The sequence below is a fragment of the Oryx dammah genome, unplaced genomic scaffold (assembly GCF_014754425.2).
Source record: "Oryx dammah isolate SB20612 unplaced genomic scaffold, SCBI_Odam_1.1 HiC_scaffold_17, whole genome shotgun sequence".
Classification (NCBI taxonomy): Eukaryota; Metazoa; Chordata; class Mammalia; order Artiodactyla; family Bovidae; genus Oryx; species Oryx dammah.
Genome location: NW_024070201.1, coordinates 39,053,479 through 39,069,198, shown reverse-complemented (window position 1 = coordinate 39,069,198; position 15,720 = coordinate 39,053,479). Strand labels below are relative to the sequence as shown.

Below are 15,720 nucleotides of genomic sequence, written 5' to 3'. Positions count from 1 at the left end.
AATTAAGTAAAATAGGAAGAGAAGAATTTAACATAAAATAAAGACCATTTATAAAAAGATTGATAATGTGACTGTTGTTTTGTCTCCTTTCTTTTCCTTCTTAAGCTTGTGGAGGGTTTGTTTTGTCTTTTTAAAAAGTTAGATTTTATATCCTGTTTATATTTTTTATTTCCTTTGGATTCATTTGAGCTTTTATTTTTATTAATTTTTGGTTCCTGATTTTCCCTGATTTTGGTTTATTTTGTAGGGTTTACTAACTTTTTAAGATGTGTACTAAGTTCTGTAACTTTTCATCTTTAATAATGAAGACATGAAGCTGCTTTCCTCCAAGTACAGCTTCATTGAGTCCCCAAAATTTGATGTAAATATTTTCTTTTTCATTACTCTTTAGATAGCTTGTAATTTCTTTTTAAATTCCTCTTTGATCCAAAGTATCTAAGAGTGTCTTTCTTCTCTCTGAGTGTTTCAGTGGGATCTTCAAATATGTATTTAAGTGTTTTGTTAGTCACCCAGTCATGTCTGACTCTTTGCAACCGCATGGACTATAGCCCACCAGGCTCCTCTGTCCATGGAATTTTCCAGGCAAGAATACTGAAGTGGGTTGCCATTTCCTTCTCATATATATATGTATAAAACATTTTTAAAAATTAAAGACATAACACAGCCAGGGGCTCTTGATCAGTGTGAAGCAGTTTTCCTAGAGTAGAGAAATTAGCTGCATTGGTTTTTGGCCTATGAGGCCTTATCACAGTAAAGAAAGATTTCCTGTGGGCTCTTTGAAGAATTGTGACTAGCTGGGCTTGCTCTCACAAATTTCTAGGTAGGCAATCACTCAGCAGGCAGTTACATTTTGTTTCCTGACCTTTGCTGAAAAAACATCTATACAACTTTTCATTAAAGTATTTTTACAATTTTAAAAAAATTTCCAGAAAAATAATGGATCCTGAGTATGGTGTTAAAATTGGAGTTAGGGTTTTCTTTAATTAAGTACATAAGTAGTGCAACATATAACAGCTGATTCATGTTGAAAAAGTGAGATACTTTTATAGACAATCATATCTTTTTCATGTATGTTGAAGTCAAAAGTATAAACGCTTTTTCCCTCACAGACGGAATACGCAAGGTTTGAGAATGGCCGATTTGTCTACCGAATAAACCGCTCCCCAATGTGTGAATATATGATCAACTTCATCCACAAGCTCAAACACTTACCAGAGAAATATATGATGAACAGTGTTTTGGAAAACTTCACTATTTTATTGGTAACTGTTTTGTCTCTTCCTGTTTTGTCAGACTCAGCCATGAAGCTGCCAGGGAAGAGGGGCCTGGGTGGGTCTGGGTCCCAGGGGGTCAGTTAACAGCTGAATTTATGCATCCATAAGGCAAACTTGGTTTGGCTCAGGTTTGTGAAAGAGAAGGGTTCTCATCTGGCTGGGCTTTCTAAGCTTGGCAGAACTGGAATTTGGGGAAGGAGGGTGGGGGTAATGAAACTAGATTCTCAATTATGGTTGCAGATTAGAGAAACCTGAAGAATGTCTTAAAAATCCTGATAGCAGAACTGCATCCTAGATCAGTAAAATTAGGATCTCTGAGGATAGGACCCAGGCACGTATTTTTCTAAAGTTCCCTGGCTTATCCCAGCAGCAGCTAAGTTGAAGTCTCAGCGGCCCTGTAGTATACAAACCATAAATGAGGCAAAAGCTGAGTTAGCAGGTTTGTACTTAAGGCATACCTATACTCATTTCAGGAAGGGTTTATAAGGCCTTATTGTAAGTAGCATATATTAATATACCAAAATGTAAACTCTCAGTACCAGGAGAAATATTAACTAGAATATACGGCATAACTAGGAGCAGGAGACAGGGAGAATATTTATGGGCTGAAAAGTATGGTCAAAACTTAACAGGCAGCTGAAGAGCAAGGAAAAACCAGTAGTGCTCAAGGTCCATGATGGGAAAATTTTCCAGTTCCCTTGGGCAATGCTCTGTGTGTGTTTTTTTTTCTTCCCCAAATATTTAACTTTAAAACAATTTCTCGTGGAGACTTCATTTGGTGACTTAGGAAGGTTAATAAGTACAATGTTCTCCTCAAAATACACCCATAAAATATGTAGTAATGGATTTCATAAGGCTCGTTTTTTAAAAAAATAACATTCCTTGGTTAAACCAAAGGCAAAATGCCAAAACAAAATTCAGTGGAAGCAATTTTGCTAAAAGGGGCAGCAGGACAATATTGTGGTAAAATATTCAGCCCTCTGAAGGCCTGCTTTGTTATTCTTTGTTACCAGAATTTAGAATAAGAATACTTGAAGAGCAGGAATTCTGTACTTGGACTTTGGATCCAGTGGGACATTGTTTTTCAATCAGTGTGTATAAGTGTTAGTCACTCAGTTGTGTCCAACTCTTTAAGATTCCATCGACCACAGCCTGCCAGGCTCCTCTGTCCATGAAATTCTCCAGGCAAGAACACTGAAGGGGGTAGCCATTCCCTTCTCCAGGGCATTTTCCCCATCCAGGGATCAAACCCAGGTCTCATGCGTTGCATGCAGATTCTTTACCATCTGAGCCACCAGGGAAGCCCTGTAATGTACTGGTAAAAAAGAAAGAAAATAAAAGGCTGTCCCCTAGTTTCTCCCCAAACCCCGACTTATGGTTTTTGCCCATTTTTTATGATGTAAACATACCTTCCATGGACACTTTGAAGCTACAGTGGCCATCTAGCTCATGAAATTCCTCAATATATAACAATTACATTCAAAGCTAGTAGGAACCAGTTCCTGTATACCACTGTAAAATAAATACATAAATAAAACTTAAGAAAGTTAAAACCTTCTGCGTATTGGATTCCTCCAGGGCACTTTTAAAAATTCAGGGGACTTCCCTGGTGATCCAGTGTCTAAGGCTCCAGGCTCCCAATGCAGGGGGCTGAGGTTCAGTCCCTGGTCAGGGAACTAGATCCCACATGCTGCAACTAAGACCAGTGCAGCCAAGTAAGTAAATGTTTTTTAAAAAATTCTGAAGGATGGAGCCGAGCGTCATGGTTTTTGTTTATTTTTACTGCTCCCTAGGTAGTTCTGGTATGCAGCCAGGTTGAGATGCATTGCTATATTGGATTGGTGAGTAAGCCACAGGGGGCCTCAGCTCATAGGCATGTGATTATGGGCAGACAGTAGGCAGACAGATGGTTTTGTATATTGTTTTCATTTATTCCAAGGAGAGAATCTCAGTGGATTCTCCTGTGTCCATGTCCCTCTGAAACGTGGAAGCTAGTTGTCTGGGAGAAAGTTTAAAAAACATATACTTCACTAACTCTTCATTATTTTCCTTTTCTTTAATGATATTTGGTGAAAATTGAGCAGTTCAAGATTTAGGATGTTGGCAGGTACTTGGCTGTAGATGCTTTTTGTTGCTACTTAAGGACATATGAATCACCTTAGTGCTCAGATGAGCAGAAGGTGAGTATGGCATCCTTATGTGGATGTTAAATAACCTCAGAAGTTAAGCAAAACTCTCTGAATGGATGGCTACCCCCCCTCTCCTGGAAGGAGTCTTAGCTGTTTCTTACAAACCGGTGAGACTATTTCAGCACATTAAGGAATAAGTCCTCAGTCCCTAAAACCCGACCTCAAACTCAACCAAAGAATATATGACCTGGGAAAGTTGTGAGTATCTATTATCCATAGAACCCATTAACTATTATATCGGTAATGCCTCTTTGAAAACATGGCTTCCATCCAAAGAACTTACCAGGTAAAATTAATTTTAAAACATATCAACTACATAAATCCCTTTGTTATAAAGAATTCGTAGCTCTTAATAAATATGTGCTAGAATAATATTTTTCTGTAGAAAAATGAAATTAAGCCAGCGCTCCTGGGTAATGAAGTCATCTCACTGATAAACAGCAGAGATTGTGCTTTTCAGTGATTCCTTGGAGAGGGTGGGGTTAAGAACATGGCCAGGATGAGAGCTGCTGGACATGGTTGCAGGTGTTTTACTAGATCACTGAATACAAAACCTGTATGTCACCAAGACCAGTTCCAGGCACTTATTGGCCTGTAGAGTAGTCTCTGGTTTCATCAGGATGACTCCAGAATTGAGGTGACCCTGTAGGTTCAGGGCCCTAATAATGGCAGTCAGGCCAAGGAAGACAGCAACTGAATTGTGGGCCAAGGATTCCAGTCATCTTTCAAGGTCATACTTTGACATACAGCTTGCTAGAAACATTTTTTTCCTTTCCTCCTTCATCTCAAGCATGAAGCGTAAATAGGATATAGGATATATTCTTTCATAGAAAGTTTGCAAGAAGGTAAGCTAGATCACAGAGGTTCCAGGCACAATGCTGAATCTTCTGTAGATAGATTATGAAATTCTTACTGCGGAACTGTGAGGTCATTTGTATTCCCATTTTAGGGATAGAGGAATGTTAGGCCTCCCTGAGGTCACAGAGCCAGTGATAGACATAAATTAAGATTTGAATTGATAGAAAAGACACTTTGCAGGGTATGTCGTGGTTATGGAATGAGAAGACTTGGGTTTAGGACCCAGCTCTACCTATGACCTTGGTTAAGTCATTTTAAATCTCCAGACCTCATTTTCCCTCCATTTACAAAGTGCTCAAGTCTGCCCTCTCCACTTCATTGGTTACTGAGAGTGTTTTCATTTGTTCAGCTAAACTATGGCGAGGTTTGCTGGCTGCTGCAATGGAGCGCAAATAAAACACAGGAAATGTGAGTCTGGTGAGGGCAACAAGGCAGAAAAGTAGACAATGACCCTGCAGGGCTGTCATGGCTGTGGTACACTTGTGAAAAAGGGGAATTAAACTGCCCCAGCAGGCACCTGTAGTTTGAGTGAGGTAGGGAATTCTCAGGGAAGTTAAAAGATGATGTTTAAGTTGCCTGGATGGATAAGCAGATGTGTTTTTCAGATTTACCAAGAAAAGGTCAGTCGGGGCAGGCACCTTGGAGTCTGGTGAGAGAGGTGGGCATTTGTCAAGCACAGGAAGTCACCAGATGCATCACTCAGCTGTGGCAGATGGTTGGTAAAGGTCGGTGCATGGTGCCAAGAGGTGTGTAATGAGAGGTCAGGGAAGGCTTCTCTGAGCAACAAACAACTGAAAGGTGTCTGCCAGATGGCTAGATAGGCAGAGAGGGTAGGAGGGAATACTGCGTGCAGGAGGAAATGCGGCGCTGGGAGGGCTGGAAACAGCAGTGTGACTGGCACAGGGCAAAAGAGGAGGGCTGCAAGCAGGGTGCTGGGCAGGTAGGACCAGCCAGACTGGGCCCTGAGCATGAGAAGAGTCTCATGCTCATCCTAGGAGAACAGGCTTTGTCTTCATCCTGAATTTCAAAAGAGTCCATTCAGTTTTTAAGCAGGAGGGTGGTGGTGTCAGATTTCTCTCTCTTTCAAGGTCACGGTGGCTGCTGTGTGCAGATGGAACTGGTGCCCAGCAAGAGTAACTCCTGGTAGGGGAGTCTAGATCAGGTTTACTGATACCTTGGGTTGTGGCAGTAGGTAAAAAAAAAGGTGGATTAAGAACTCTTGAGGAGGTGAAAGCAGCAGAACATGACATTTGTTTGGATGTGGGGATGAGGGAGAGAGATTTCAGCCATGAAAGACTTGCACACTGGGAGTATTTGATCTGTAAGGGAAGTGGAAGGGAGTGAGACTAGAAAAGCAGGTGGATGTTAGTATTAAAAAAACTTTATTACCCAGAAAAAGTAGATGATTCATCACTGTATGAATTAATTTATTTAGAGCAGCATGGCATAACAGGTAAGAAAAAGGTCTTCAGAGTCAGAAGATCTGGGCTTTTTGTTGACATTGAAAGTGAAAGTGAAGGTCACTCAGTTGTGCCCCACTCTTTGCTATCCCATGGACTAGACAGTCCATGGAATTCTCCAGGCCAGGATACTGGAGTAGCCTTTCCCTTCTCCAGGGGATCTTCCCAACCCAGAGATCAAACCCAGGTCTCCCATATTGTAGGCGGATTCTTTACCAGCTGAGCCACAAGGGAAGCTCAAGAATACTGGAGTGGATAGCCTATCCCTTCTCCAGTGGATCTTCCCGACCCAGGAATCGAACTGGAGTCTCCTGCATTCCAGGCGGATTCTTTACCAACTGAGCTAGGAGGGAGGCACCTCGTTGACATTAGTACAACCTTCAATAAATTAACCCCAAGCATCCTCCCTTGTCAAACGGGGGTGAAATGACACCTGCTGCTGGAGCTGGAATATGACATGAGATTCTTCCTGCAGAGTGTTTAATACCGAGGAGATGCATAGTTAACAGTCAACAGATGGTGGCTGTTATTCTGTGAGTTTCCATCCATTCAGCAAATACAGTAGACCCTTGAACTGCATGGGTTTGAACTGCATGACTGTTCTTTTTTACTCAGCTCTTGCTTCACTGAGTCCAGGCACTACATGTTAATGTAGTGGTGAGTTAAGTCATTCACAGAGTTATGTCTCCCATTGACTATCGTGCAACAAAATTTAGTAAAGGTTTAGGGATAAGATAGGAAACAATTCCTAGGATAAATGACTGTCCTATAGGACAGAATTACAGAAAATTCTCTATGTTGTTTAAAAAAAAAAAAAAGTCACAGCCCTCCCCCCTCAAAAAAAACTCACACTAATTCTTGTGGTGTCATCTTAGGCTCATCTTTAAGGTCTTTCTTACATATGGTAACTAAACTTAGATAGGATTTAAGTTGGACCCTTAGTGTCCTGAGTTTGTGCAGGAGAGGGCAGAGTGAGGCTGAATAGATCTCTAATTAATCAACTTTTTGAACTTTAGACTTTGTATTCGTCTCCGAGTAAACCATGGTGGAATATTTTTATTCATGCGGTGTTTGATATAGATATATATGTGTGTGTATGTATATATAAAACTTGTAAAAATTTTATTGAAGTGTAGTTGACTTATAATGTGTTAATTTCTGCTATCTAGCAAAGTGATTCAGTTATACATATATATATATGTACTTTCTTTTTCACAATCTTTTCCATTTACACTTTTATTTTTTTCACAGGTGGTAACAAACAGGGATACACAAGAAACTCTCCTGTGCATGGCCTGTGTATTTGAAGTTTCAAATAGTGAACATGGAGCACAGCATCATATTTACAGGCTTGTAAAGGACTAACCATGGTTATTTATATATATAGATATCTGTATATACACACACACATATGTGCGCACACACACACACTCTCTCCAGATCGAACGACTGACTGTAAACCTCATCATACAGGGGTGCTGCCCTGGCCCTGAGGTCACCCCGATTTTTCTAAATCCTGTTTGAAGTCATTTTTTCATGTGTTCATACTCATTGTAGCTGTGAAGTTCTGGTACAGTTGTAAAAAGAGAAATCGAGTTGTTTCTGTGTGTTATTCAGATCCATAGCCCACAATTCCTCAGAAAGGTGAACCTTAAGAACCCAAGTCTCTGTCTGCAGAGACCTGTTTCTCATTGTGGTAGAAAAAAAAAAGCAAGACAGAGCATTTGCCATTGGACATTTACAGCGTTTATACAAATGTATTTAGTGTGTTTTTTTTCCAACATAAAATTCTTGTTTTAAGATACAAGTAAAATTAATCTTTAAATATAAATGTAAATTAGTACACAAAACTAAGAATCTTTAGACTTATCTTTGTAACTAATTAGGGTGGAAGTTATGAAAGAATGTAATTCACTAAATTATTTTTTAAATGAAACTTTTCTTTCTTTTTGAAACCAAATGTTAAAATATAGCCTTAAGAAATACTTGGTAGAAATATCCTAATGAGACAAATTTGTACTTTTTTCCTCAAGGTTAAAACTAATCTCCTAATCCATTAAACTCTTGAAACAGATATTACAGAGGAAGAAAACTTCACCCCTTATCCTTAACATATATAGTATATTTAAAAAATATAAAATTGTATTGTACTAATGTGATGATTATTTAATGAAAAAAAAGATGGCTCTTTTTGCAATAAGTAGATAAATACTGAAAATCTAAGCTTACAATGTTTATAGTCTTGTGTGTGCAGTTATATTTTATATGGACAACCAAATTTTTTTATTAAGATGAGTAAATATTTGAACCACTGAAATTTAATAACAAAAATTCAAAATTGGCATGAATACTGCACTGTGAGCTGCAAATTATAGAAAACCCTGTGGCTGGGAGAAATTTCATCAAACCAAACTTGTAAAAGGCTCATCAGTTTTAGGATTTCTGCTCCCCAGAAAATCACAAGCATACTCACCAGCCTGTGGATAAATTATTTCTGGTGATCCAATGTGCATATTAACCTGGTGTAGCTATGTGTGTGTTTGTGTGTACATACAAACATATGCATATATAGTTATTCAGTGCTTATTTATTGAACATCTGTTCAGAGTCATTCAGTTTGCTAGGTGCTGATATATGTATTTCTCAGTCTGTGTCCGTAGATCTTGGTGTATTCTCTAAGGACACCCATTTTCTTGACATCTCTCAATAAGTCACAATACTTATTTGACTGAGGCTGAAGAGGCTCGGCTATCTATCTCTGCCCTTTCCAAACAGGTTCGTTTGGGAGGTTTTCTTCCCAAGAGAGGTTCGACTTTCCAACCCACGTATTCCAAAGCATTGTCCAGGCAGAGATGGTTTGATGTGGTCACATGTCTTGTTACTTCCATACATTGGGATGGGGACAGGGCATACTCCCCACTTTCCTGGAGGAAATTGACTCGTTGATAATTGTCAGGAGTGTTAACACTACAGAACACAAAATGTCTTGCAAGTTTTAAAGCATGTCAAGACTTACATCAGGCCAGAGAAATAAAAAACTTTGTACTGTCACATTCAAGTAACCTACACACCCTCTTCCCTATCCCCCCAACCAACTATGACCCTGCTTGTGTATTGACTAGTATCTGAGGTCAGCAGCATGAGGGTGTGGCTGGCTTGTGGAAACAGAATACTGAACCAAGCCTGGCTGTACCCAAACCCATGGCCCCGGTCCCTGGGAAGACCAGAGGGAAAAGTGCAGAATTTTCCCCTTTTGGAGTGCACATCCTTACGTAAGCCCTTTTGGAACGCACATCCCTTACGTAAGCCAGCAGGATGGTGTGCATCTTCCCTCCATAAACAGACTACAGTTTGTTCCCTGAGGCTGAGGGGCCCTCTGAAGAGTTGGCCCAGCGGCCCACCCTTCCATCTGGTCTTCGGCCCAAGTATGAAGCTTCTCCCTTGCTCATCATACTTATGACTTCCCTTGGTCACCCCTCTTACAGGTGCTTCTTTTGCTCCCATCTCCTGCATCTTACTGAAAATTACCCCAGTCTTCTCAGGACCTAGGGGTGCAAGTGATCTTATGTGGCTAAAAGCCAGGCCATCCCAGAACTTCAGGGGGAGAGGCATTTGGTTCACATTCTCTCCCGGGAATGGGACTCTTCAGTGCTGCCAGGAGGGCTCTTAGGATTTACTTTTTTCAAAGCACAAATAGACTGAGGCCCCAAAACACCAGCTAGAGACTAGGTCTGTTAACTGAAGAGTAGATCATACCCTGGCCTCACAGAGTCAGGCTGGGCCCTCTGATACTTGTCCTCTTCCTCCAAATCCCTTTGTGGTTGAGTTTGGGGTCTCCATGGATGACCTTGAGGGTTACTTTTTGCTCTTAAAACAAGTTTGCTTCTTGTCCTATTCTAAAGGTTTCTCCAGGGCAGGCAGTTTTCCTGTCTTAACCACTGGTCCATTTCTCTCTCTTCTAAATTAGATCCTGGGATTAGATCTGTGTGACGACATCTAATCCAAGTCTGATTTTTGGTCTTTGACCATTCATGGCAGAGTCTTATTCACTCGTCAAGCTTTCTGAACCATAAAGAAGCCTTTCCAAAGCTCTTTCCTCACATTTCTTCTGGGTGCTCCATCTCCTGGTTGACCCTCCACTACCAGGAATGATTCAGGGACATCTTGTACTTTCGCTGGAGAGTCTGGAGGCCATTTTCCACAGCCTGAATAGGGAGAAACTAAAGAACCCATCTTTGGTCTCTTGGCATTCATTTCCCATCTTAGCAAGAGACCTAAGTAAAGCCGAGGCTCTTTCAAAACATGTCCTAGAATCCCAGAATGTCTAAGCTACCCTAGACCAGGGTTTCTCAACCCTTATCTAGACCCTGTTGACATTTGGACCAGATAATTCTTTGTGGTGCAGGGCTGTCCTGTGCCTTGTAGGAGGTTTTGCAGCATCCCTGGCCTCTGCCCACTAGACACACTCTTTCCCCAGTTGTCACAATCCCAAGTGTCTCCAGACAGGGCCAAATGTCCCATGGGCCACAGAATTGCCCCTGCTTGAAAAGCACTGCCCTACATCCACAGGTCACAAATGCCATATTTGACATCTTTTTCCTTCCATTTTATCTTGAGAAAGCTTCTCTCCTGGGAGCCTTGTTTCAGGCCATCAAGAGACAGGTAGGAATATTACTCTAATGACATTTTGTCCGTGTTTCTTCCTGTTTCAGAGCTTCTATTTCACAACAGAGTCTCTCAGCTACAAGTATTCTTTCCTTCCTCCCTGGGGAAACTGTGGACACCTGGTTACCAACACCCCTATGATCAACTCACACTGCTTAAAGAGCATTTCTAATTTGCTCTTGATTCCTTATTTCAGCTGGTTAAAAAATGCCACCTATTTTCATTATTTCTCATAAGGTTATTGTTCTCATTATCAGACCTTTGATCATTTTAGTGAATTTCTTCTGACCTTCTACTTTTAGTGTTAGACTCAATGTTAAGGATGGAGGAGAGAAGGATTCATTTTGTAAGAGGACTGCTAGAGTTTTTCTTTACTAAGCTATAGGAGAACACAGTCTACAGGCATATCTCGGAGGCAGCACAGGCTTGGTTCCAGAGAACCACAAAAAAGCAACTATCACAGTAAAACGAGTCACACAGTGCATGTGAAAGTTATGTTTACACTATATTGTAGTCTATTAAATGTGCAATAGTATTATGGCTAAAAAAAAATCAATGCACATACTTTAATTAAGATATTGCTGAAAAATGCCAAAACAATTACAGTAGTAACTTAAAGATCATAAATCACCATTAAAAATATGAAAATAATGAAAAAGTTGGAATATTGTGAAAATTATAAAAACAGGACACAGAGACACAAAGTGAGCAAATGCTGTTGGAAAAATGATGCCAGTAGACTCATTTGATACAAACCTTCAATTTGTAAAAAAACTGCAATATTTGTGAAACGTGAGAAAACGAGGTATGCCTGTGACCTCCTCCAGTTTGTAGATGAGGGAGTTGAGACCCGGAGGAGACATGACTTGCCCAGAGTCACGTGCTGGTCAGTGACAGCTGGCTAGGAAGGCTTTAGGACCCTTGCCACTTGATCCTTGGCCTTTTGGTGGGGGTTGTTCCTCTCTGGTGCTCGGTGAGGAAGAGAGGGAGAGGAAGACCCTTCTTCTGCCAGAGCAAGAGCATCCCCCGGGGTTGATGCTGCTTCTTGAGGGTCCTATTGGGGAGGCATCCACCAGCAGATAGGAAAGCTGATGAGCCTTTTCCTTACCCCAAGGACAGTTCACCTGCCACAGGCTCTGAATCAAATTTCTCTTCACAAAACATCCCAGCAGCAAAGTCCCACTCTCAGACCAGCCAAAAAAAACCAGCCCCCATGCCCAGAACTTGGTGTTACAGACCCAAGTCTTCTCTTTAGGTCTCAACACTCTAGCGGCTTTTACAGTTTGTTTTTGTACAAATGTAAATTATTTAAATCACACAAGATGACAGTCAACTTTTCAAACCAGGTACCGATGACTTGTATGATTTTTGTCTATGTTCTGGTACACTACGCCTGTTCTAACGAAGGGTAGAACCCATTTTGTGTGTTGGTGTTCACACCTGTGACATTAAGAGGATACGTCTGCATTGCTTCTTTCCTTCTGTTGATGTTTCTGTGGCGAAACCCTGCACATGTCATTTCTGAAAAGCCTTAAATCTTTGCGATGTTGCGTGTAGGGTTTGCAGTGCAGAAGGCTGCCTCGGAACTGTGAGCCCTTTTGTAAGCTGGAAGCATTTCTCTTACTATTGTTACTTTTGTAGGAAGTTTTCAATTCAGAGCTGCCAAAGCGTTCAGTAAGCAGTGCCTTAGTGATACTTAGTCGTGCCGCCAGCCTTTTCTCACACCAGTTCTCTATGTCCCTTTACTAATCGGCTCAGTATTTAAAACAGAATAAGCAAGCGTTGTTTTCAATTTTGTTTTTCGTAAGCCCATTTTTCTTCATATCTATAGAAAACTGACTTCTTGGTCTGAAATCCAAAATGAACAGAAGTCAGTTCATTGACCACACCGTCCAATGTCTATACCAAAATGGAAGGTCTTGCAACTTCATAGTTTACTATGAAAAGCAAATTGTACACTTTAAATGTTGCCTTTTAAATCCACGACCAAAAACTTAGCTATTTGTGAACCTTCTGCACTCTAGCATGAAAGTGCCTTTGGTTTGAGATTCCAGCTTAGAAAAGTGCTGCCATAATCATGATAATTTGTAGAGAGACCAAAAATATTCTGAGATCACCGTAATGCCTTTGGTTTACCGGGATGAATAACCAACGACAGGCCTCTGTTCACAAGAGCACGACATGGACCCCGCCTGCTGTGCATCATATGCCGTAGGGGAGCCCCCCCAACCACTCCCAGCCCTGGAGCCCACAGCAGCAGGAGGACCCCCAGAAACTGGTATGGCTGTGTGCCATGACCCAGTATGCCATCTCTGCCCGTCACCCAGCCCTGCGTCCGCCCAAAGGGACTTGCACACAACCCGCAGGCTGTCAGCCAGTGGACAGATGTGACCTTCTCCGTACGCTTGTGCTCAGCCTGTAGAGCCTGCCTTTCCATTCAGATGCCAGTGCGCACTTCCGGTTTACACAGTGATACCGTTTTGAAAGTTGGAAGCCTCAAACTGAGATGACAGTGCAGAACAAAAAAATGGTTTAGGGTCATCACAATTGACGTGTTCTTCTTAGGGCGAAAATGTTGACTCTGAGTGTTGTCTGAATGTGCTATGAGAAACTCCCAAAGAGTACCACTCACAATTCGGAATTTTCAAAGAATGTTCCGGCCCTCTAAAGGGCAACTCTTTTAGAGTCCCTGTTGGCTTTTATCAAAACTTTGTGTAAATTGGGAAAACTGATAGAGGGGAGGAAGAGGAGTGAAAAGGACGAGAAGGTAAAAACACCAGCCAAATAAAAGCCAGGACAAAAAAAAAAAAAAGGATTGTTCTTTACCAGTATAGACTTTACAATGACATTAGAATCGTTGAAAGTTAGCCTCCGAATGTGTATGATCCATCTGTTTCTACCTGGTGTCTTTAAGAATACCCTCTTTGGGCTCTCTGAAACTTCAGGAGTGATTTCTATCCACACCAAGTTGTGAGTACTCATAGAAGTTTATACAATGAAAAAACAAAAACGTCAAATGAGAAGGAAAATTGCTCAACACAAGTTATAGTTAGCTGCTTGAATTCAGCCCCTCCCTGTCATGTCAAGACTACACCACAACTTGGAAGAAATTAATCAAATATTTGTTTTCCTGTTTCCCTCTTCAACTGTTACTGTGCTTTCTTTGGCAATAGTTTTCTCTCATTAACTCATTGCTTATATTGTTAAGAATGAAGGTTTGCATTTAAAATGTATTGCATTGCAAAGGATAGTTTCACTGAAGTCATGCACCATTAAATAAGATGAAATATTTGTATTTATTGTCCTACTTCCTAAGCTGTTAACTTGTTTTATTCCCTGTGAATTTGCATTGAGTCTGTCATATGCCCCCTCTCGATCATTTTAATATTGAAATGGCATTTATTTTCCCACTCTGTTCATCATTAAGTGGAGTCAGATTCCAAAAGATTCCACCTCTCACAGGCTGGCTCTCTTTTGTCTGACTTCCATTGTGAAGTTTTCTCATTCCCCTTTTTTCTTAAGAGAGGCTGACAGAATCTAGGTATAAATCAATTGGAAACCAGTCTCTGGTTTTCTCTCTCCCTCCCTTCCTTTCTTCTTTCTCTTTTCCTTTTTGCCTCAGTCCTTTTCTGTGATTAGTTTCACTGTGTAAATTAGATATGAACTGCACTTCTTAAAAAAAAAAAATCTCCCTGTTACCTCCTTGAAAGAGTCACTTCCGTAGGCCTTTTTCAGTAGGCTCATGACTGCAGATAAGGAAGAAAAAAACAAGTAAAAGCAAAAACTACGTGCCTAAAAATGACAAAAAAAAAATGTTTTGTAACATTTAAAAAAGAAACCTGAATAGCCTTTAATTCTTACTAATATGCTTAAATTTTATGTAAATTGGTTTTTGCCACGTGTGTTTTTTCACATTCTCAGTGACTTAATGGGATTCTCAGTCTGTGTCTTCGTGTCACGTGTATAAAATGGGCTTGTGATGTGAGCATTTCATCTGCTCAGTGGTTCCTTTAATATTGTACTGCTGCTGGGAGTGGGCTGAGGAGTCTGCCTTTGGGCAGTAAGCTTCCTCTTGGATAGATCGGAGAGATGGGGGGTGGGGGGGTGCAAATTCTCACATATGTTTTCTTAACCTATTTGCAGAAGCTTTCAAAAGGCATTTGGTTAAACCTCTTGGCAGTACAGTATTCTTGTATTTGTTAAATGTCTGTGTTTAGGTACTGGTACCTTTTTGTTTAAAAATGTTCTAAGTGTTGGCTTTAAAGTGAATTTATCTTTAGTATGATAGTTATATGAAAATTATAGGGTTTGTGTGCAGAGAATTTTTTTATAAAGTGCTTTGTAAAAAAAAAAAAATGTATTCTAGCTTTCGCGGTACATATGTGTGATAACTGTAATATCCATGACAGTTAAGTGCAATTATTTCATCACTCTAAAAATGCTATTTTTGTGTCAGTTCCTGCAGGTGTTTTCATGTCTTTGCAAAGTGACACATTTTGATGCCTTCTTGATAAAGTGGTAGACATTTTGTAGCTTTATAGAAACTTTGTATTCATACGGTATCAATGAAAAATAAAGAAAATGAAAGTGTGGGTCACCTTTTTTATCTGCAGAAATGTATGTTGTTGAAAATGAAAAGGTGTTTTATGTGTTATGGGTGAATACATGAAGGACAGAGTGAAGGAGGTTCGAGTGGTGATCTTTTAATGGTGCCCACTAAGCTCAGTATAGTGATCGGAGCATGAGTGTTAATGTCTACCAGGGTTTCTTTCTTCGTTTCTTTTTTTAAATTGATGTGTAATTGGTTTACATTGTTGCTTTAGTTTCAAGGGTGGAGCAAAGTGATTCAGTTATCCATACATATCTTTTTTTCATATTCTTTTCCCCTATAGGTTATTACACAATACTGAGTAGAGTTCCCGTTAACAAGGTTTCTTAAAAATAACCCACGTTAATCTGTCTGCCTGCTTGCTTACCTCTCTTGAGTAGTGTGTTATTAAACTTGTTAACCCGCCTTGCTCAGTGCATGCCAGGAGCCACCCTGGCTTTGACTCTTGGCCCCTGCCTTTTGGCTCACTGAGACTCCGTGGAACCACTCAAGGCTCAGGGGCAGAAATCTGGGGGTGGAGGGGCTTCCTTAAACGACAATAACCTTGGGCTTCTAATAGCAGGACCCAAGGTACCCTGGGATCCTTCGGTTTGAACTAGATCTCAGGTGGTCTTGCTTCTCCCCATTTCATTGAAATCTGAGGTGCAACCTGCCTCAAACCCCAA

At 40.6% G+C, this 15,720-nt stretch overlaps 1 protein-coding gene across 12 annotated transcripts in view; it reads left to right on the top strand.

Annotated features, from left to right (window-relative positions):
- Window positions 1-15,038, top strand: part of TEAD1 (TEA domain transcription factor 1) — a 262,318-nt gene extending 247,280 nt beyond the window's left edge. For 11 of the 12 annotated variants that reach the window (XM_040258347.1, XM_040258345.1, XM_040258348.1 and 8 more), the window contains 2 exons: window positions 1,110-1,262; window positions 7,033-15,038. In XM_040258347.1, the coding sequence (XP_040114281.1) occupies window positions 1,110-1,262; window positions 7,033-7,146 (267 nt within the window). In that variant the 3' untranslated portion in view covers window positions 7,147-15,038. The remainder of the gene's footprint in view (window positions 1-1,109; window positions 1,263-7,032) is intronic. The other variant, XM_040258346.1, reaches the window with a different exon arrangement.
- The last annotated feature ends 682 nt before the right edge of the window (window positions 15,039-15,720 follow it).